Raw genomic sequence first — 21,948 nt, 5'->3', positions numbered from 1 at the left:
AAATTAGGCTGAGGCTGGGCCAGGAGTTCTGGAACTGTGTGAAGGTTGCATAACTAAAGGTCTAAAGAGGGAGTGGACGGAACAGAGAGTGAGGTAAACTGAGAAGAATTGGTCAGACTTTTTGGGGAATATTCAAGAAAGACAGGTAAAGTGAAGTTTTTTGATTTCTATTTATTTCTTTCGTCCCTCTTTGACTTCATTTAAAAGTGCATAGAAAGTTCTCATCACAAGAACAAAAATTTTATAACTGTGTATGTTGACAGCTGTTAACTGGATGTATTGTGGTGATCATTTTGCAATAATACAAATATTTTGATTCATAACATTGTACAACTGAAACTAATATAATTTTATGTGAATTATACCTCAATGAAAAATAATAAAGTAAAAATAAGTGAAGCAGCTCTTTCTTCAAGGAATGTACTCTCTGTTAGGAAAAAAGATAAAAATAAAAACTTAATGTTATGTGTTAAGTATAATAATAGAAATATGTACAAAGTTTAGTGTGGGATAATAGTGATTAAAATAATTAGGTAGGGACACCTGGATGGCTCAATCGGTTAAGCATCTGCCTTTGGCTCAGGTCATGATCCCAGGGTCCTGGAATCGAGTCCTGCCTCATCAGGCTCCCTGCTTAGCTAGGAGTCTGCTTCTCCCTCTCCCTCTGCCCCTTCCCCCTGTGTGTGCTCTTTCTCGTGCTCTCTCTCTCTCCAATAAGGAAATAAAATCTTTAAAAAAAATAATTAGTTCAAAGAAAATCTTATCAAGGACACAGTACTTGAGCTGCAACTAAATGGGTGAATGCACCTGAGTTTTCATCTATTTCTGAGAAAAGAATGACACACAACTTTAGCTTACTCGGGATAGTTTCTCAACCTTATAGTCAAAAGATCAGGCAGTGAGAGCAGGAGAAGATCCCAGTTTTGAGCAGGGTTGCTGAAAGCTGGCTGTGACCCTCCGTTGCAGATGGTGGCCAGGTAGGGCAGTGCCCTCTCTGCACACAGCTTTGTCGCCCCTCAGACCAGGGGTGGTAACTTGCTCCTGCCACTCTGGAGTCTGCATTCTCCCTTGTGGTTTTCCTACCTGCCAACCTTTTTTTTTTTTTTTTGGAATTAAAAAAAATTTTTTTTAAATAGTCCCTTAATTAAACCCATCTCAAATTATTCAATTTGATTGTGTTATCTGTTTCCTACTTGAAACATTATGGGTAAGTGTGTAATTACATACTGAAAAAAAGGCAAAACACACAATAAAAATAAGAGGAAAAAGTATTCTAAATTACAAATACAGTATCACAAATAAAAAGAATAGTCAGTACACATAGGGCATGATTATAGTGAGATATAGCATTCTTGGTCAGGGACATACCATATTGACAAAAATAAAGCCATTGAGGTGTGGATCATTATAATAGAAAAAATTGAATTGATAATATATAAAATTTTGAATTTACAGGGGCGCCTGGGTGGCTCAGTTGTTGAGCGTCTGCCTTCGGCTCAGGTCGTGGTCCCAGGGTCCTGGGATCGAGCCCCGCATTGGGCTCCCTGCTCAGCGGGAAGCCTGCTTCTCCCTCTCCCACTCCCCCTATTGTGTTCCCTCTCTCGCTATGTCTCTCTCTGTCGAATAAATAAATAAAATCTTAAAAAAAAAATTTTTTTTTGAATTTACATATTTATATCCAATGGGGAAAAAAGCACAAAGGACCTTATACTGAACCAAATACAAGAGGGCATTTAATTTATTTATTCACGTATTCATTTGTTTAGGAGCGCTTACGTGATTTCTGCTTGGGGACACTCTTCTGTGGTCCTGTTGGACATTTAATGAGCTTTAATGGCATTATCACAAGGCATATAAGCATTACGGATTTTCATTAAAGGGACACATGAAAACGCTGCTGGAAGGAAACTGTTGTTACTAGAGTGTTTCACTTACATAGTTTTTATGCTTTGTTTTAAAATCAGCTATTAGGTCATGATCTCAGGGTCCTGAGATCAAGCCCCACGTGGGCTCCGTGCTCAGTGCAGAGTCTCCTTGAGATTCTCTCCCTCTTGCGCATGCTCTCGTGTGCTCTCTCTCAAATGAATAAATAAAATCTGTATGAAAAAATAAAATCACAGCTATATTCTGAGGGCACCTGGTTGGCTCAGTTGGTTAAGCATCTGACTCTTGATTTTGGCTCAGGTCATGATCTCAGGGTCATGAGATCGAGCCCCAGTTGGGCTCTGTGCTTGGTGGGGCGTCTGCTGGAAATTCTCTCTCTCTCTGCTCCTCCCACCACTTGCACTCTCTCTCTCTCAAAAATAAGTAAAATCTTAAAAAATAAAATAAAATCACAGCTGTATTCTTAAGGTGGAGCTTTTAGTGGCCTATGCAAGTCTCTGGTGTCTTTGAACTCAGTATGTGATTTCATGGAAACAGTTACCTGTTCCGATGCTGGCAGACCTTCTCTAGCTTTACAGCTCAGGGAGCGTCTCTGTCTGTCTTTGCTTTTATGGAAAGGTAAATAATATTTTGAGGAGGGTAAAGTTTTAGACTCTGTCTGCATTCCCTAGATCAGCGCTTCTCCAACAGAAAAGTAGTATGAGCCACAGATGTAATTTGAAGTTTTCTAGTAACCACATTACCAAAAAAAAATAAGGTGAAATTAATTTTAACAGTATGTTTCATCTAACTCAATATATCCAAAATATCATTTCAGCACGTAATCAATATTTTAAAATTATTGAGAGATTTTACTCTTTTTCATGCAGTCTTCAAAATCAGTGTGGTTTACACTTCTAGCACTCAATGTGGATGCTGAATTTTCGTTAGAAATACTTGATCTCTATTTAGATTTCATAAAATGTGTAGTTGAAAAAATAGATTCACCTACCAAAAAAGTTCCCCTAAAGAGTCAAGTATCAGTTTATAAATTTAGATTTTTTATATAAATTTAGATTTAAATTAATTATAATGAAATAAAATGAGAAATTCCGTTCCTTAGTTGCACTAGTCATCTTTCACATGTTAGTAGCTCCAGTTGCTCCTAGTGGCTACCGTATTGGACCGCATGGCTACAGATTATTATGATTATTATTATTTTTAAGATTTATTGATTTATTTGAGAGAGAGCGAGCGAGCATGGGTGCGTGGCAGGGAGGGGCAGAGGGAGAGGGAGAGAGGGAATCTCAAGGAGATTCCCCAGTATCACAACCCTGAGATCATGACCTGAGCAAAATGAAGAGTCCGTCGCTTAACTGACTGAGCACCCAGGTGCCTCAGCTACATATTATTCTTAAAACCATACTTGACTGCTTTTGTATTTTCAGGTTACTTTTTATGCAGAAGTAGTCCATGCCACAAAGTCCTTAGAAACTTTTTACCAGATTAGGTTTATTCATCAAGGAGATAAATGCCTAGGGAAAAATAGCTCTGCATGTTTGTGCTTTACTCCTTGCACATGGTAGGTGTTTAATAAATGTGTACCTAGCTAAATCCTGTTTAGTCCTCAAATTGCAATTTAAATTGCTCTTTCTCCAGGAAGTAAGTGTATCCTGACTCTCCAGTCTATCCCGTGTTGCTTCTTTCCATTTTCTCAGAGAACTGAGTTCTTTTCCTCCAGGTTATATACCCGTATACATTGATAAGAATAATTTTGTGATTAATGTCCATCTCCCTGACTAGTCTGTCTGCAAGTTCCATGAGAAGGGGGAATGTGTTTTTGTTCACTGAAGTATCCCCTGTTCTAGCGTTACACATGGTACGTATGGAATAAATATTGGTCAGATAATAATAGCACAGGACCATTTAAAATAGGAAGTGATGAGCAGAATGTCAATTCATAACTTCATAGAAGTTGGAGTTTCTTTCGTGTTGGGGAGAAGGAATTTTTTTTAAAGATTAGATGCACTGAAAACTTAGATTCTTGGTGTTTGTTTAAGCCTTTTTACTTCTGTAAGTATGCCTCTTCTTAGCTTTCTCTCTGTTTATTAATATTCATTGTCTCGAAATAGCTATCACGTCACATCTATCTCTGCTTTATAACTTAAGGTACGCTGAAGACAAAAACTTAAAAAAAAAAGAAAATTGAATTGTAAAATACTTTTCAGGAGCTGAGAAGGGTATAGGGCAAAAGCAAAGGTGCATAGAGGAAGCATCTTTTGCTGTTTCAGGACAATTTAAAATAAACCCACCCTTTTAATTATAGCAGAGTAATGAGCCTTACCCACAATGTGTGGAAATATAATTAAAAATGTATTGTGGGTCAGTAGACCAAGTTGTCAGGTCATTATCTGAATCATAAAGTTGGGTGTAATGCCCATTAAAGGTTACTAGTGTGGAAAGGTTAGAATAGAATTTAGTCTCCACAGATACAAAGTTATACAATTTGAATAATGCTTTAGAAAACTGCCAACATTTGACTTTTTAAGAAAAAACTCCTCCCTTAACTGTAATAAACAGACAGAAATGTGCGCGTGAGGGTGCAGCTTGATGAATTTCCATATCCAGATCAACAAACAGTGCATTTGCCATCATAACATCCCAGAGTCTACCCTCTTGCTGCTCCCCCTTTCCTGCCCTCCAGGGTAAACCACTGTCTTGACATAGATAAGTTTTTCCTGTTTTTGTACTTTATATAAGTGGAATCATACAGTATCCGCATTTGAATTATTATAATAGATTATCATTCTAAGTGACATTCCTGATAGCAATTCATTGAAAACATGGTCTGTTTTCAGTTTTCCTTATTATGTATCTAATTTGGTCAACTGGCAGTTTACGACTGTGTCTGGTTCTTTATTATTCTTTTAAGAAATTTTCTGTGTAGATGTATGTATTTATGTGTGTGTGTGAATTTATATGCATGTATACAGGCATATGCTTTTAAAAATTTTACTCAGATTCAATTTTGCCCTGTTGTGCATGTTATTCACCTCTTAGTTATGTCTTAAAGCCCATTTCATATTAGCTCATGTAGATCCACTTTGTTTTTCCTAGTGAGTCATTGTTATTTAAATTTGCATTTTCTTTAGTTTTGAGTGAGGTTAGTTATTTATATGTTTCTTAGACATTTGCATTTCTCTTGGGATCTCTCCTGTCCTTTGCTCATTTTCCTACAGGCTTGTTCATATTTTTCTTAATAACTTCAAGGAAATTCTTAATAACGTCAAGGAGCTCTTTCTATATAAATGAAGTTAGCCCTTTTATGTCATTGTAGTGTTAATTTTTTTTTCAGTTTGGTTTTTTGTCTTTACTGTGTTTATAGTCATTTTGTATTCCCAGACAGAATGTTTACATTTTTATGTGGTGAAATGTACCAGTTTTTTCCTTACCGCCTTCTGAATTGTGTGTTTTTAATGAGAAAAAGCATTGGAAAGTTGAGACACATAGATAAATAGACAGACAGACAGCAAGATAGATAGATAGATAACTGCAGCCTGGAATGGAAAAAAAAAAAAATCTCAAGAAATGTTTGTGGGAAATGTGGTTACGCGGAAATTCAAATTTCAATCAAATGTGTTGTGACCAACTATAAATAAACAAAAATTTGACTTTAACGTTTTGACAGCTTTTGGAAGAATTGTCAACGCTATGCTTTTTTTTTTCTTTTATGCTTTGTTATTCAGGGTTTTAATTTCTCCAATGATCCCTCTTTTCAGATTTCAAATTATAACCTAGTTCCTGCACCACTGCTGGCGACCCCGTGACCCATGTCCGAAGTACTTCCAGGTCAGACACACTTTCGCATGTTTCAATGCAGAGAAGCAGTTGAATATTACAACTTGAACAAATAGATATGCTGGATGATTGTTTTGATGTTGAACATGGTTTGCTAAAATGACATGTTTTTGCTTTTTCTTGTTCACTTAATGTAGGAAAGTAGATCATTAAAGTAAGATGGAAGGATCCACTGGACTTACCTGTATTTGCGTAATAATTGCATGACTCTAGTAACAGCATAATGATAGCATAATGTAAAAATATTTTAGTTGATTATAACAGGAAACTAAAGCTATGTCAAGTTTTGCCATCTAGCATTGCATATGGCAGCCTGTGAACACTTACGTATGAACAATGAGGTGTCCATGGTACGTCTCCATAAACAGCATCTTAGCCATTGTTGGGTTTGTCTAGAGAACTCCCCAATTCAGTATTCTCCCCGATCTAGTGCTGATTATATTCAGGCCTTAAGGAAACCACCTTAATTTTATTGTATATCCTTTCTTTGTGTCATGGTGGATGCTAGTCTATACACGATGTGGTGTGGGATTTACTTCTTCGCCTCACAGTAATATAATAAGGAAGAAGTAATTGCGTTAACATTTTAAATTAAACAGAGGATAGGACTGCAAGTGAAAGATGAATCTGGTGGAATCTGTATTTGTTAGGATACAAACCACGCAGCAAATTCTGAGTTTTTAAGTAAGTAGGTTTAAGCCATGGACAAATAGGTATTAAAGTCTCTCAGTTCTGTAATTAAACTCCGGAAGTACATCCAAGCTGTTTTCCCCTTTATATAATATTGCATGTTCTGTTTCAACAGAAAACTAAATAAAACATAAGAGAATAAACACTAAGCTCAGTAGAGATATATGAACCACAGGTAATACCTTTTTTATTCAAAACAGCCAAAAACAATGTGACAAACCTAAATTCACACAGGAAAATTAGGAACTTAAAGCCAATTCTTAGAGGCCATCTGATCACGCTGTGATAATTTAGGGGCAGGGAATAGATTTTCTTTGTAAGTACATATTTGAAAAGGCATATTAATTTTGGTAAATCAAGGCAAATACATGTGTCCTTTTAAAAAACTCAGTTTAAATTGTTGAGAATGATTCCTTTTAGGAATTCTTTAGCATTTAAAATTTTTTATTCCATGGCAAGATAGGCTCTGTATAGAAACTTAAGAACAAAGCTGGCAAGTATATAAAATGTGTTTTCCTCTAAATGGAAGTGAACTAATCAAATAACTTCTAGGAATTTCTTACTGTCACTTATATTTTATTGTGCTAATGTATTCCTTCTTCCTAATAGTACTCAAAGTGCTTTTATTCACTGGTAGTTATATAAGAGATAATGACACTGTTATCCAGCAGGGTTTTTCAGTGACAGCTACTACTATTGTGTATTGGTATAGGATGCGACACATTTTACAAGGAAAGCAGTATTCTTATTTCAGTGGAGTGTATAGTCCAATCATTTTTTACTTGAAAATTCGGGTGGCGGCTAGTGCAGGAAAGTCTGGACTGGTAACTGAGATCAGGTAGCCTTCCGTCCCATTTCCTGACTCTTGGGAGCTGTGACTAGAGGGAGCCTTTTAAAAAACAAACATACCCCAGAACATACACCATTATTTGCCTGGAAGATTCCTCTTGAACCTTCAAGATTCAACTCAGGAGTCCCTTCCAAGCAGGTCTTAGCCCGTGACATAGTCTAATAGTTCCCTATTTCAAGGATTTTGCCATTGTTTTATATTCCCTGTTGGAATTGACTTGAGGCCCAGCTTGTCAGTTACTCAAGAAAACCTGTCATTCATTACTTGATCGCTCACCTGCTTTTTCTCACCTAAACCAGTATTCTCAAGCTTGATCATTGACCATATTCATCAGACTTGGTCATAAAAATCTAGAGCTGTATTTAAAACATACATTAATCTTCCAAAGATGTTAAACCTCTTCTAAACGATGAAAATGGCTTAGAAATTGAGTGGAGAAAATTCTTATCCTTGGGATAAGCATATACTGTCCCAAGGTGACTGCTTTGAAGGTCTTCATTCTTATTTGAATATACAAATTCTGACTTGGGTTTCCAAAACAGCTAATCTTCACATTTGCCAGGGGTGATTTTGGAATGCCAGGTTCCCTCATCTGGCGTGCCTTTCTCATCCTGGGCCACTGGTGGACTCCTGCCTACCCTTCAAGACCCAGCTCAGCTGTGCTTTTTCAGGGGTGCTTCTCTAAACCTCTTTCCTCATCCCAAATCCCTTTTTCTCATAAGACTCTGCCTACTTGAGCCATGGTGAGTTTATTTAATAACTGTTCTTCTCATTGCTCACTCTGACTGAGTTTCTTGAAGAAAAGTATCTGGTACATCTCTCTTGAGTCTCCGCAGCTCCCCTTGGGATGTTTAACAAAGCCTATCCTCAGGCAATTAAGTTGAGAGGGCATGGGAAACCCTTAGGTGGGTGAGACCTAGCTGTTGAAATCACCGTCTTCCCCTAAAGCCTGGGGAAGTTGCCCTGTGAATCAGCTGTGTGAAGCCGCTCTCCTCTGGCTTTAGAAACTTCTAAGGTTAGGGGCGCCTGGGTGGCTCAGTTGGATGAGCGTCTGATTCTTGGTTTCGGCTCAGGTCATGATCTCAGGAGGTCATGATCTCAGGGTCCTGGGATCGAGCCCCACGGCAGGCTCTGTGCTCAGCAGGGAGTCTGTTTGAGGATTCTTTCTCCCTCTCTCCCTCTGCCCCTACCCCCCCCGCTTACATGCAAGCATGCTCTTTCTCTCTCTCTAAAATAAATAAATAAATCTTAAAAAAAAAAAAAAGGAAAGAAAGAAAGAAACTTCCAAGGTTCTAATCCCGTGATCTCTCTGCCTCAGTGACCTATAACCTTTGCCTCTTTTGTTCAGAGAGAAGTTCTTATCATTTTCGCCACATTGAGAGTTTACTTTCAAGAGTAATTTCAGGAAACCAGCCTTATTTTGCCTCTCCTTCCTAAAAGAAAAAAAAAATTGGAGTTATTTCATTTCCTTAATACTTTGAGGTCTAGTTCAAAAGGCAACATTCCTCAGGGTAGAAGTTTGGCTGTTAACTCCTCAGTGGAAATAAAACTGTGTAGCAGAAAAATGAAAGTGAAGAAACTGTGAAGTTTCCCTGATCAGCAGGGCAAACATGGAGCTTCCCTGGGCCATTTGTCAATTTCCAATTTTATCAGCGTGTCGTGGGAGCACACGGAGAGCAGCGGGGTATGGAGAGAAGAGTTTCCTGTCGCTCCTGACAAAAATTTTTCTTGGACAGATGCCTAGAGGTCTCAGAAAAGAGAAACCGAGGGGGCAGGTTTAACTACAGGTTCCAGCATAGGTTTATATTAGGATGTCATCCGAATTACGGGGTCACATCTCTGTGCTGGGATCTTTGTGACTCTGGGTTCCTGGAAAGCTTTGTTAGCCATGGAATTTAAGGAATCCTGGCTTCATTTTGTTTAGGACTCATAAAAAGTACTCCATTTATTAACAAAGCCTTTTTTTTTTCAGTTGCTAAAAGGAGAAAACTCTTAAGCACATACAAAAAATCAATTGACTTTAATACCCAAGAAGTCTAGGGGTATCACGTTTCAGGTGTGGCTTGTTTTAGGGATTCCAACAACGTCATTAGAGCTTCCTCCTCTCTCTCTGTCTCATGGATCTACTTGCTCATAGGTCCATGCTAACTCAGGTTGCCTCTTGTTGGTGACCCTTCAGAGTTCTAGGCTTATATCTTCTAGTTCAAGAAAAAGAGAAAAGAGAGCACCCCTTTTCGGATCATTCCGGCAACAGTCTTAGGACTGGCTTTGTGTGGGTCGCATGTTTTTCCTTGAGCCGGTCACCATAGCCATGGGGATTTGCTACTGACTGGCTGGGCCTGGGCCATGTCTTCCACAAATTAAGAGGCAGCGTCATCTCTGCCTGAAACACTTGGGCTTGAACCCCTAGAATGTAAGCTGCGCAAGAGTAGGTATTTTTATTTTGTCAGTTTTGTTCACTGCTATAACCTTAGCAGTTAGAACCATATCTTTTGCATGGTCGTGCACACCAGAGACTCTGTTGAATGAAGGAATGAGAGTGTAGAAAGTTTGATTCCCCAAGAAAAATGGTGGGGCTGTGAGCTTTATGATATGTAAATTATATCTCAATAAAACTGTCCTAAAAAATGAATAAAACAGTCACCAACCTTAAGGAACTTATGATTTAGAAGGGGAGATAGACATCTCAGTTGATATTTATGGTATAGTATAGAAGTGCCGATGTGAACAGCCTGCTACGTACCTAGCGTGGAGGAGGGGGCAGCCATCATTGTGTATAGGAATCAGAGGAAGGCTAAAGGAGCTGGGTTTTGAAGCATTTATAGGAGTTTTCAGGCAGGGTGTATAGGGTGGGGGGGGAGTAGAGGAGATGAGGGCAAAGGACATTCCTAGGCAGAGGAGACAAACTTGTGCAGGGGGGAAAGAGTCGAGAGGGCATTGTCAGGAAAGTTGATTGTAGCTGCAATGTAGAGAACATGAGGGGGTGAGGGGGTACAGTGATGGGAGACGTGACTGGAGGGGTCGACTGAGATTAGCATAGGGGAATTTGAAGTGGTTGTAGAGTGAGCTGAATTTGAATACCAGGAGGCCAGTAGATGGTTTTAAGCAGGAGAGCTACATGATCAGTTTGTTTTTAGAATGATACAGAGCAAAATGTGTCAGGCTAGACTGCAGAGCCGTTATGCTTGTAGATTTAGAAAGAAACAGTAAGTGATGCGGGCCTGAAAGCAGGCGTGGAGGAGGTGGAAAGGGGAAATGCGATTTACTGGAGGAATACTTCAAGGAAAATTAAGAGAATTCAGTAGGTAAGAAACTCACAAAGGGCTATTCCGGTACTTTTAGTCTGGGAAATGTAGGCTGGCAATGCCATGAATTCTCACGTAGGGTCTAGCCCACGTGTCAATGGATTTAACTCCCTCCATCCCCCCAGTTTATAGGGAGTATTAGACCAAGTGGTCTTTGATCTCAAATCTGTAGTAAGATCATGGGAGGCAAAGATAAATGGAAGTGGCTTCGAAGCACCAACTTCTGAGTCTCAGTATAGTACTAGTATCAGAGAAAGCAGGCTAAAAAGTCTTACGTGGAGAATAGTGAAAGCAAAAGCTGGGTGAGGGGGAGTGGTCCCCGGGCAGAAGAGGAAGATAGTCGTCCTTTCATTTTTATATCCCCAGAGCGTTAGTTTTTCTCCATAATTTTTAGTATTTACATTATTGTTGTGTTGCTCTTTCCCAGCATATGTAATTCTCTTCTGTTGATTGTTACTAATGATGCTGGTGGCAAATATGAGGAAGGGAGGAAACAGAGGAAGGCCCGGAATTGGGTGCCGGGGGCACGGTGGTGACAGGAGCTTTGGGCCGTGTGACCAGAGCCTCTGCTCAGCCTGGAAAACTTGGAGCTGGTAGGATGACAGCTGATGAGAAATCAGGTCTGGTAGAGAAGTATACCAGTCTGTTCTGGGTCACAACACATGTACTTTTGACTCTAAATAGCCTTTTCTTCTTTAGGGAGTTATGGCAGAATTCAACAAGAACTTTCTTGAGCCGAGACCAAGGAGTAAAATAAATCAGTCTGGATAGTCTCTTGAAAGATTTTAGTTTAAGTCCTGCTCAGATGCTACCTGGGATAAAAGCCTGAGAAAAGCTAGACTTTTAATGTAAACATTTCTTGAGATGTTAACAAAACACTGGTGGTTTTTTTTTTTTTTTTCACTGTATTCAATGATTTATTCTACAGACGTGCATTGAGTACCTACTGTGTGCTGTGCTTCTGTTCTGGTCACTGGAGGTCACAGTCTAATGGGAAACTTCAACAGGGCAAAAATAACACAATGGGAATGATGCTGTCATAGAGATAAGTGTAGGGAGGTTTGGGAGTGTAGAAGAAGGAGCCCTGGAATCCGCCTGGAGGGGCAAGAAGACTGTTCACAACTATGTGATACCTACCTTGAATCTTAAGGGTGAAATAGAAATTTGCCAGATAGGAGGGAAGGATGCTGAAGATGTGTGCAAAGACAAGGAACAGGGGGACGGGCGTGATCAGAGCATCCCAAGTGCCTCTGAAATCATTACCTGGTTCTAGTGGTTCTCAGCCTTGGCCACGCATTGGAATCACCCCGACGGGGCCCAATCCCAGGCTGACTGAATCAGAATCTTTGGGGGTGTCGTTAGGAGTGGGTCTTAGCCTTCTGTACTTTTTTTTTTAAAACCCCCCAAGGGATTCATGCAGCTGGGGTTGAAAACATTTCCTTGTTCCTGTGACACCTGTTCCTTGACCTTTTGGAGCCCTCCGATCCCTTGGCTTTTTCCTCCCAGCTCTCCATCCCCTTCCGGGCTCCATTCCCCGCCCTCCCCAGGCCATACCCAGAATTCATTACTCATTTGTTCACTTCCCCACATCCGACACCTTAATCCTGTCCCCCTCTGTGACTGTGTCTTTGTTTCCCCCTCCCATTCAGTAGGTTGCCTTTTCATTTTGTGGATGGTGTCCTTTGCTGTGCAGAAGATTTTTTGGGTCGATGTAGTCCTGCTTGTTTATTTTTGCTTTTGTTGCCTTTACTTTTGGTGTCAAATCCAAAAAACCATTGTCAAGACCCATATCAAGGGGTTTACTGCCGGTGTTTTCTTCTAGGAATCTTATGGTTTCAAGTCTTATGTTCAAGTCTTTAATCCATTTAGAGTTAGTGCTTGTATGTGGGATAAGGGCCGGGTCCGTTTTCATTCTTTGGCATGTGGCTGTCCCGTTTTCCCAGCACCCTTCAGTGAAGAGACTGTCCTTTCTCAGTTGTATATTCTTGGCTCCTTTGTCATGAGTTAATTGGCCATACATGCATGGGTTTATTTCTGGGCTCTCTAGTCTGTTCCATTGATCTGTGTGTCTGTTCTTATGCCATCAAACTTCACATTTCTTTTAGAAAAAGTCGCCAACTCTGTGTTTCTCCCACGTGACTATTTCTGGACTTTGTTCCTCTCCTTATGTTCCCCTAGCCTGCTTCCCCTCAGGGGAAGACTTTCCTTTCACAGAGAAAATTGAGGCTGTCAGTTCTGCTTTCCCTCGGCTTGGTGTCACCGCGGGGGTGTATGTGCCTGTCCTCACCCATCCTCCCTCTCCTTCCTTCCCTCCTGAAGAAGTAGCCCTTGTCTCGGGCAAGGCTGACTCTCTCATGTCTGCTGTGGTCCCTCCTCTCATCACCTGGATTCTCCCTTATTCGTCTGTCCCTCTTTTGTGTTTCCATTTGTCCCTTCTCTATTGCCCTCTGTGTTTCCAGCTTATAAGCAATTAAACATCATGAAGACTCTATTCTTTAAAAAACAAAAATGCCTTCCTATAACCCCAAATCATCCTCCAGCTTCTCCTCTCTCCCCCCACTTTGTTTTTTAGTGAAGTTCCTTGAAGGTCACTCGCTGCCCACCTCTGCCATTCTCCCAAAGCTGTTAGGGACAGAAGCTGTCCATGTTCTTATAATCAGCCAGTGCTGCTTAATGGAGGCCTTGTCTTCATGCCCTGGTCAGGAGATCAATGACTAGAGTCAGCACGATGGCAGTGAGAAGGAAAGATCCCCCCCCTCCCCCGCCATACCTAAGTCTCTCATGTCCACCTTGTTCTTTCCGTACTGCCTTGATTGGACGATTTATGGTAGCTTTCCAGGTGGTCTCCATGCCTGTGTTTGGCTTCTCTTTGATCAATGTCAGAGTCAGACACTAACACCAAATGGAAGGGCATGAAGATGGGGCTAGCCTGCCTCTTTGGTTAGGGAGGCGCCCTCTGTCTACCTCATTCTGCTCTTTCCCTGGTGACCACTGATATTTTAATTGCCTCATTTATGTTGCTTCTTTAATGCCTTTTCACCAGAGTCATCTTGGAGAACATGCTAGAGGAAAGTTGCCCTTTCCCTCCACCACATAAAGGAATACAACACACACACACCAGCGCACATCCTCTCCCTCTCTCCCTCTCTCTCTCCCTCTCTCTCTCTCTCTCTCTCCCTCCCCCTCCCTCTCTCTCTGTGTTTCTCTTCAGCCTCAGATTCATCCTTCATGCTACTGAAGTGCTTAATCTTCTTCTCTGCCTCAGGGTCAAGTCCAAACCCGTGGAGCATGTCTTGCAGGACTCTGCCTGACTCTTCCTCCCCTTTACCACATCTCCTTTTATGTTTTGATTTGCTAAGACTCCCCAAATGCTGATGCACCGTCTTACCTTCAGATCCTCTCCAGACTGAGGTGGGAAGACCCCTTACTTCTTTGCACCTCCCCCAACTCCCATCCTGGTTGATTTTTATCACATTATTGTGTGTTTGTCTTCAACAAGGCTGAAAGCACTTAGCAGGTTGGACCTTGTGTGTCTTGGTTTCCCGATTCCCAGCATGGTGCCTGGCAAGAAGAAAGTGCTCAATAAATGTGGTGGCCTGAGGTATGGTGATCAGAGACAAAAGTGTGTGAGGAAGGAAGGAACTGTAAAATAGTATTAATCCCTAACAGTATGCCAGCCGTTAGGTTAAATACTTGACAGCCATCTCTCTTAGTTTTTGACAAAACTCAGTGAGGTGAAGTTACTATTACTCTCATGATTTTACAGGAAAGAGATGGAGAGTTTAATTAACTTATCTGTTATATCAAAGAATTTGGACTTATTCTTAAGCTTTTAGATTCCGAAGAAAACAGCCAAATAGAAGATTTAAAGACACATTGTAAGATTTTCTTTGCTTTAAAAAAGAAACACAAACCTCCTTTCTCTTACACTGAGGAATTTTTTCCCCTGTTATTAAACCCTTCTGGACCCAACGTCTTTATCCCATCTTGTTAGTCTGTTTACTTCCTCTGTGTCCATACAACAGGACCATTTCTATCACTTGGAGCAAATCAGGTGGTAAATTTGGGGGCCCTGGCAGGCAACCCTGTGCTCTGTCCCTTGGTTGTAAAGGGATGAGGGTTGCTTACATTTATTGTTACGTACTATGCGAAACTCTCTGCATGCATTTCTCATTTTAATCCTCACAACAACCGGGTGCTATTAATGTCCCCATTTTTCAGAAAAGGACGCTGAAGGTCTCATGTCCTAGATCACTCAGCTAGTAAGTAGCCTTGTCTCCCTAGCCCTGAGTTCTCTCTTCTTATCCTCACAGGCACTGCCTCCCACTTTCAGGGGCCTCCTTCTTTGAAGCCTTGGTCTTTCTAGGAATTTGCTAACTTCTGCCTACTTCTTTTGACCCCAGATGACCGCCTAGCTGATAGTTAACTCCTAGAGACAACCGTATACTTCATAGCATTAACTTGGTTGCCCGAGTTCTAGATGTGAACCTTTGATTTTGCTCTCAGATGATACCATCATTTAATATCTAAAACACACTCAAACTATGTTCAGGCTTTGATCTACAAAAACAGCACAAACAGACCTGTTTTGTACAGGATGGTCCTGTTGTTCTAATGTAACCCGCCCAAACCTCCCCTTCGTGTTTTCTAGCACACAGAAGAGTTACAAAGGGCATAGGGAGGACGGTGGGATTCAGAAGGCTAATGAGAACATGGCTAAAGTTTTTATCTGTCACACCTAGGATATAAAAGCTATTTAATCACCTAGAAATTTTGATAGTATTCTTTCTGAAAATGTTTATGGTTATGAACAAAGTAAATAAAACTTTCTCCCTAATAACATTGCTAGAATATAGTACCTGACATTATAAAATAGCCTCATAGAAATTTTTCTGTGATGTCTTTAAAAAAGCCAAAGATTTCCTACTTTCTCATAGTAATGTCATTCTGAATAACCAAGAGTTTTCTCTTGTGTGCCCATGTTATAGATAAGTGTGTCAGGGAAAACTTCATGTGGGTTCAAGGTGAGCCCTTTCATGTCAAGTGCTACTCTTGAGTGAGGGTGAATTCTAAATTGGAATACATGAAAATGGTAGTAAAGTTAGAACAGTATAATTTTTAAAAATTTAGTCATCACAGGGCACCTGGGTGTCTCAGTCATTAATCGTCTGCCTTTGGCTCAGGTCATGATCCCAGGGTCCTGGGATCGAGCCCTGCATCGGACTCCCTGCTCAGCGGGAAGCCTGCTTCTCCCTCTCCCACTCCCTCTGCTTGTGTTCCCTCTCTCACTATCTCTCTCTCTCTCTCTCTGTCAAATAAATAAGTAAATAAATAAAATCTTTAAAAAAAATAAATAAAAAATGTAGTCATCAGAGTATTGTTTAAAAGGGAGAAGCAAACTAGATTCTCTTTTCCTATAAAATGAAGCCCAGGTGCTTAGCTGTGTTGCTGGGTAAGCAGGAGTCCTGATAAATAACATTTCTATAAGAATGGGGTCCGAGGTTTAACCACTTCAGGTTACAGCCCTTAACTATCTCTGTAGGCCACACGGTCATTGCGTTATAAATGTGGGCACTGCCTACAGCATATGTTGCCTGCCTTTCTAGAAGCATACAGACTCCAGGATGAGTGGGTGACTCTTTCCTAAAGTAGGTGATTCTGAGTATTTGATGATAGAAAGGAATACCTCTAAGCTCCCAAAAGGAAGGTCCCTGTTTTGCCTGGGGGTGGAAGAGGGAGCTATCACAATACAATTTTAGGAATGTTAGGAGCTGTGCTTTGGTTCATTTGCTGGTGTAAACTCACTGAAGTCTCTGTGGAGGGCAAAGGATCAGATAAGAAAGGGGTCATTCTTCATAGACTGAGAAATGTGAAACCTTAGGAATTCTTGTTGATGAATTTTATTCCCTTCTAGTCTGAGTAACCTTTCTTTCTTCCTAGCAAGAGACACATGGAATAAATCATTGATGGTATGAACAATATTTGAGATAAATGCAACTGTCAGGTGGTTTCCTAGGAGTCCTGTAAGGGCACATGAGGACTGCGAACAGCTGAGTCTGTATTTTAATTCAGTGGAATGTATTCAGACTCCTATGGGGGCTCTAACACGGCAGTAGCCAAGGGCTCAAGGCTGCATTATTAGTAATAGTTTTGTGTGTGTGTGTGTGTACATTCTCGAGTAACTGAGCCATTTCTCAAAAATGTCTGTTTCGTACAAATACTAAGCCCAGGTCAAAAATGTTCACAAAATTATTAGCAAACTCTAATGGAGATTTGGCTTTTCCAGGCATTTGGAACACAATTTCCAAACATGGTTGAGAAAAATGACCTTGGATGTATGGTGCATCAATGAACAGTGACCTTTTAGGTTAATTAAGAAAGCTGGAGCCCCAGAGGATTTTTGAGCAACTTTTTTTGTTGCCCAAAGGCACTGCAGAATAGAATTGTGGTGTGAATGTGTAGAAAGGGGGTGATTTTCAAGGTTGTGAATAATGACCAGAAGAAAATGCTTTTATATGAATGCAAAAGGGAGATGCTAAATAAACTTTGGACCCTTAGACCGCTTAGCTTTTCTATAAATTGGCTTTTGTGTATCCACATTAAGCCTTTTATTTGTTCCTATTTAATTTATGAGTGAGCAGCGAAAATAAAGAGGAAAATGGGTCAGTTCTATAAGAATGCATGCAATGGAGGGGCGCCTGGGTGGCTCGGTCATTAAGTGTCTGCCTTCGGCTCAGGTCATGGTCCCAGGGTCCTGGGATCGAGTCCCACATCGGGCTCCCTGCTCCGCAGGAAGCCTGCTTCTCCCTCTCCCACTCCCCCTGCTTGTGTTCCTCTCTCGCTCTGTCTCTCTCTGTCAAATAAATAAATAAAATCTTAAAAAAAAAACAAAGAATGTATGCAATGGAAGCATTAACTCTTCCAATTTTTTTGTATAAAAATGTTGGCTCACTGTATGCCAAGCAGTTTAATCATGTCAGGCAGCTAACGACGAGTTTCTTTGTTTCCAGCTGACGCGGGTGTAGACACTGTGGCAGGGTTTATGGCCAGCAGCGGAGCCACAGACATCACGAATCGAAACAGCCCGGCCACACCACCAAATACCCTTCATCTCCGTTCCTCCCACAATGAACTGTTGAATGCGGAGATAAAACACACCGAAACCAAGAACAGCACGCCCCCCAAATGCAGGAAAAAATATGCACTGACTAACATCCAGGTGGCGATGGGCCTCTCTGATCCAGCTGCACAGCCCCTGCTGGGAAACGGCTCTGCTAACATCAAGCTGGTGAAAAATGGGGAGAACCAGCTCCGGAAGGCTGCAGAACAAGGACAGCAGGACCCCAACAAAAACGTCAGCCCCACGGCGGTCATCAACATAACTTCTGAGAAGTTAGAGGGCAAAGAGCCCCACCCGTGTGATTCCTCAGGCTGTGAAATTTTACCCTCCCAACCCCGGAGAACCAAGAGCTTCCTAAATTACTATGCAGACCTGGAAACCTCAGCCAGAGACGTAGAGCAGAACTCGGGCAACCAGCACGGGGTTGTGGAAGAGAAGTCCCAGCCGGGCCAGGGCCCGGCCTCCACCGTCATTGGGAATGGCGAGGTGCTGCCGCAGAAACCAAACAAAGCCCAGTTCAGCCCTGAAGATGGTCAAGTGGCCACAGTGTCATCCAGCCCAGAGACCAAGAAGGATCATCCTAAAACGGGGGCCAAAACCGATTGCGCGCTACACCGGATCCAGAACCTGGCACCGAGCGATGAGGAGTCCAGCTGGACAACACTGTCCCAAGACAGTGCCTCACCCAGTTCCCCGGATGAAACAGGTACCCCCGGGAAAGGGTGTAGACTCATGCGGCACTTCCTCTGGGTGTGTTCAGTTATTGATGGAATTAATCTCTAGCCTGACCAAAAAAAGTCCATTTGTGGGCAGAGAAGAACGTTAAGCCTCTTGGGGTAAAATTAGGCATTTTGTGTGGAAAATAGATTTCTCAGTGGTTTCATTTTGGTTCTTACATCAGGTGCTTGTCCTGTGAGCATTTTTGTCAAACAAATGGGTCCTTGGTGTTAAGTACAGTAAAACATCATCTGTTTAGAAATTACAATGCCAGTGCTTAGGTGAACTATTTCAATATACTATCTAGAAATACTGGGTTTTGTTCAGCAAAATAAGAAAAGAAATACAGTTGCAGAGGTCAGCATATAGCTTGATTAAAAGAACCAACTATTTTAAATTTCTCGGAACGGATTTATGCTCAAACTAATGAAAAGTTAGAAGTTTACAAAGTTTAAGTCTACTTATTATAGACATTTCCCTTTGACCTTTACTGGGGAACATGTTATTAGCCTTGTTCATGTGATATTTGAAAGTAAGAAAATGGTGGTTTTTTTTTTTTTTCTTTTAATATATTCAGAAGTTCAGGATTTTAACTAGTCTAATTGAGACCAGTCTTTCTTGACTTTGTCTATCTCTGTATCATCTTTGGATTTGTCAGAGGAATCACAGTTCGGACAGAAATGAACAGGGTTCTAAAAGCCAGCCACTTTCAATTGCATCTTCTCATAGCTCCCCCAGTATACTGATGATAAGATTAAAACACGCGGAGCACTTGGTTGTATCTAAATTCAGTGTAAACAAGCACTCACAAAGGCTTATTTCTCTATCGTAACCCAGTAACCCAGCTCCTACCATAGTGGGTTCCAAGACCCTGTTAATGTGCTGTAAATATAACAGCACCACCATGGAAGGAAATAACATTTCTGCAACCTATAAGGCGGAGAAATTACAAGGACTCTAGATAAGGAAAAGAGAAGGAGAAAGTGAAGACATTGACTTGTTTAAAAAAAAACCAAACTGTTTTTGAAGTGCCCTTTAAAATCGCGTTACTTTAGCTGATGGATTTCATCAGCCCGCTGTAGCTGGAGATGGCAGTAGGGAGGTTGAGATGAGTCCATTTCATCTCATAAATGTCTAGACCTGCACATTACTGGAAGTATAATTATGTTTAGTGATGTTACTGAGTTCACAGCTATTACCTTTTACCCATTGAGAGGATTCATATCCTATAGCGGATGGACCCTGTATTGGAATCTACATCAAGGACTCCTTGAGTCTCTCCCAGCCAAACTCCACTTGCTGTTTTCAGCAGTGCCACTAAGACCTCATTGTCTTCCTCCGTCCTGACAGTCTTCCCACTGCTCTCCCAGGCACGGTGCTTTCTGTTGGAGGCAAATTTCAAATTTTACTGCATGGTATTAAATGAACAGTAAAGTCTCCCCTGTTCCTCACTCTAGCCCCTTTCCCCAGTGATGGCCACTGTTGTCGTCGTCGTCTTTTTTTTTTTAAATATTTCCTTTCAGAAAACATTTTAGGCATATACCCACCTTTATAATAAATTTTAAGATTTACCCAAATTTTATGATAATGATATTTTTAAAGAATCCTTATCTTTTAGAGATATATACTAATATATAATAGTATAATAGATATAATGTAATAAAATGTATACTAATATAAAATTGTGTATGGGATTTTCTCCAAAATAATAGAGGTGGAGATTAAAAAAAGAAAGAAAGAAACCAAACTGCCCCTAAGCTGATAATTGTTAAAGATGGGTACATAATGGTTTATTATTCTGTTCTCTCTAATTTTGTATCCTTTAATATTCTCCACAATAAAAAGGTAAAACAAGAAAAAAATTACGAGAGAGCTTTACAAATGGTTTGCTTTTTCCTCTTACGTATGTATTTTGTAGAGCAGCACATATGAGGACGCAGTGCTTTTCTACCTCAGGTTTTTTAAGTATCAGGCATGCTTTTCCACCCTCTGTACTTAATTCAGCATGCGGCAAGTTCTCAAAATATTCAAGCTCCATGGTTTGTTTAATGATTCCCTCACCGCTGAGTGTTTGGATCGTTTCTGTCCACAGCCCCTTCTCTGGTTGAGTGAGGGTGTCAGTAAGGGTCTGTGGGGAGCACGGAATGCAGGCTGAACACACGTACTCTGCTCGCTCTGACTCTCTCTGGGACACCTTCCTGGGCTCCCCTCTGCTCACTGCTCCTTCGCTCAGTGGCCTGGCATCACTTTCTCTTGTGTTTCTCTGGTGCTTGGCACATGATGGGAACTGAGTTAGAGCTTTCTTGACACAAGGGGAGAGGATACGTTCATTCTCCTCTCTTAAAGCCAGTTTTGAAGATCTTCACGTTTTAAAGGAAGATTGACAATATGGTGATGTCCCTTAATGGGTGGCTAAGGATAGACATTTTGAGTCAGATATGCTCAAAAGAGTGTGTTAGCTGTAACTCTAAAGCAGCAAGATTGAGTTTTTTAAAAACATGCTTAAGAACCAAATCTGTACTATTTTTTTTTTTTTTTTAGATTTATTTATTTGAGAGAGAGAAAGAAAGCACGAGGGTGAGGGGGAGAGGAAGAGGGAGAGAGAGAATCCCAAGCAGACTCCCCACCGAGCACGGAGCCTGACACGGGGCTCAACCCCGTGACCCTAAGACCATGACCTGAGCTGAAATCAGGAGTCGGCCGGCCACTTAACCGACTGAGCCATCCAGGCGCCCCCAGACCTGTGCTGTTGTTCAACATATGGTCACTTTGGGATCTCTGTACTTATTTCAGCATGCTGCAAGGTCTCAAAATATTAATATCAATAGTTTTGGGGAATTCTTTTGGAATTTCCTCATAGCCAGTTGTGAACTCCTACTGAAACGAAACCTCTTTACTTCAGGATCACACTTCCGAGTTTCAGGTAGTGACCGCCACATAAATTAGTGAGTAAAAAAAAATCATCGATTTTTCAGCATTTGTATTTCTCTTGGTTTCTGTCTGTCCATTGAAACATACCCTTAGTGTTTACAATGATCAGGAGCAGTTTAAATGAAACATTGTATGTTTCACTTACAATGGTAAAATCAGTGTTTATTATACATTTCATATAGTATATACATGTTTATGTATATAATAAACACAAATGCTAACTGTTGAAAGAAAAGAAGAAATAAGAGCAAATTTTTGTAAGATGCTGGTATGCATCGCCGTTACACACAGTACATGCATACTAGCCTGCATTGCCGAGTGTATATATTTGCTTATCTGCTGTGTGTTAAGTAAATACCCATCACAGTGGTGTGTGTTTTATGACTAAATCATGACACAGTTATCTTTGGATTGCAGACTGTGCTTTGGGGAGCCGAGAAAAATAGAACAGACTCATTTCTACCTTCGGGGCATCCTTTCCAAGTTAGACTGCTATTTATAAAATAAAATGCACTGCCTAACCCAGAGATTGACTTCTTTCTCGTTCTCTTTCTTTCTGAATTGCCCCCTCCAGCATTTTGGTAACTTTTTTTTTGCACGATCAATCAATGTAT

At 40.9% G+C, this 21,948-nt stretch overlaps 1 protein-coding gene across 9 annotated transcripts in view; it reads left to right on the top strand.

Moving 5' to 3' along the window:
- The window catches only part of APBB2 (amyloid beta precursor protein binding family B member 2), a 353,214-nt gene that overhangs the window by 156,877 nt on the left and 174,389 nt on the right, over positions 1-21,948 (top strand). For all 9 annotated transcript variants that reach the window (XM_078068550.1, XM_078068548.1, XM_078068549.1 and 6 more), the window contains 2 exons: positions 5,643-5,712; positions 17,577-18,392. In XM_078068550.1, the coding sequence (XP_077924676.1) occupies positions 5,694-5,712; positions 17,577-18,392 (835 nt within the window). In that variant the 5' untranslated portion in view covers positions 5,643-5,693. The remainder of the gene's footprint in view (positions 1-5,642; positions 5,713-17,576; positions 18,393-21,948) is intronic.

This window comes from Halichoerus grypus, chromosome 3 (genome assembly GCF_964656455.1).
Source record: "Halichoerus grypus chromosome 3, mHalGry1.hap1.1, whole genome shotgun sequence".
In the NCBI taxonomy this organism is placed as follows: Eukaryota; Metazoa; Chordata; class Mammalia; order Carnivora; family Phocidae; genus Halichoerus; species Halichoerus grypus.
Note: the sequence above shows the minus strand (reverse complement) of the source record. Positions and strands in the feature narration are given on the sequence as shown.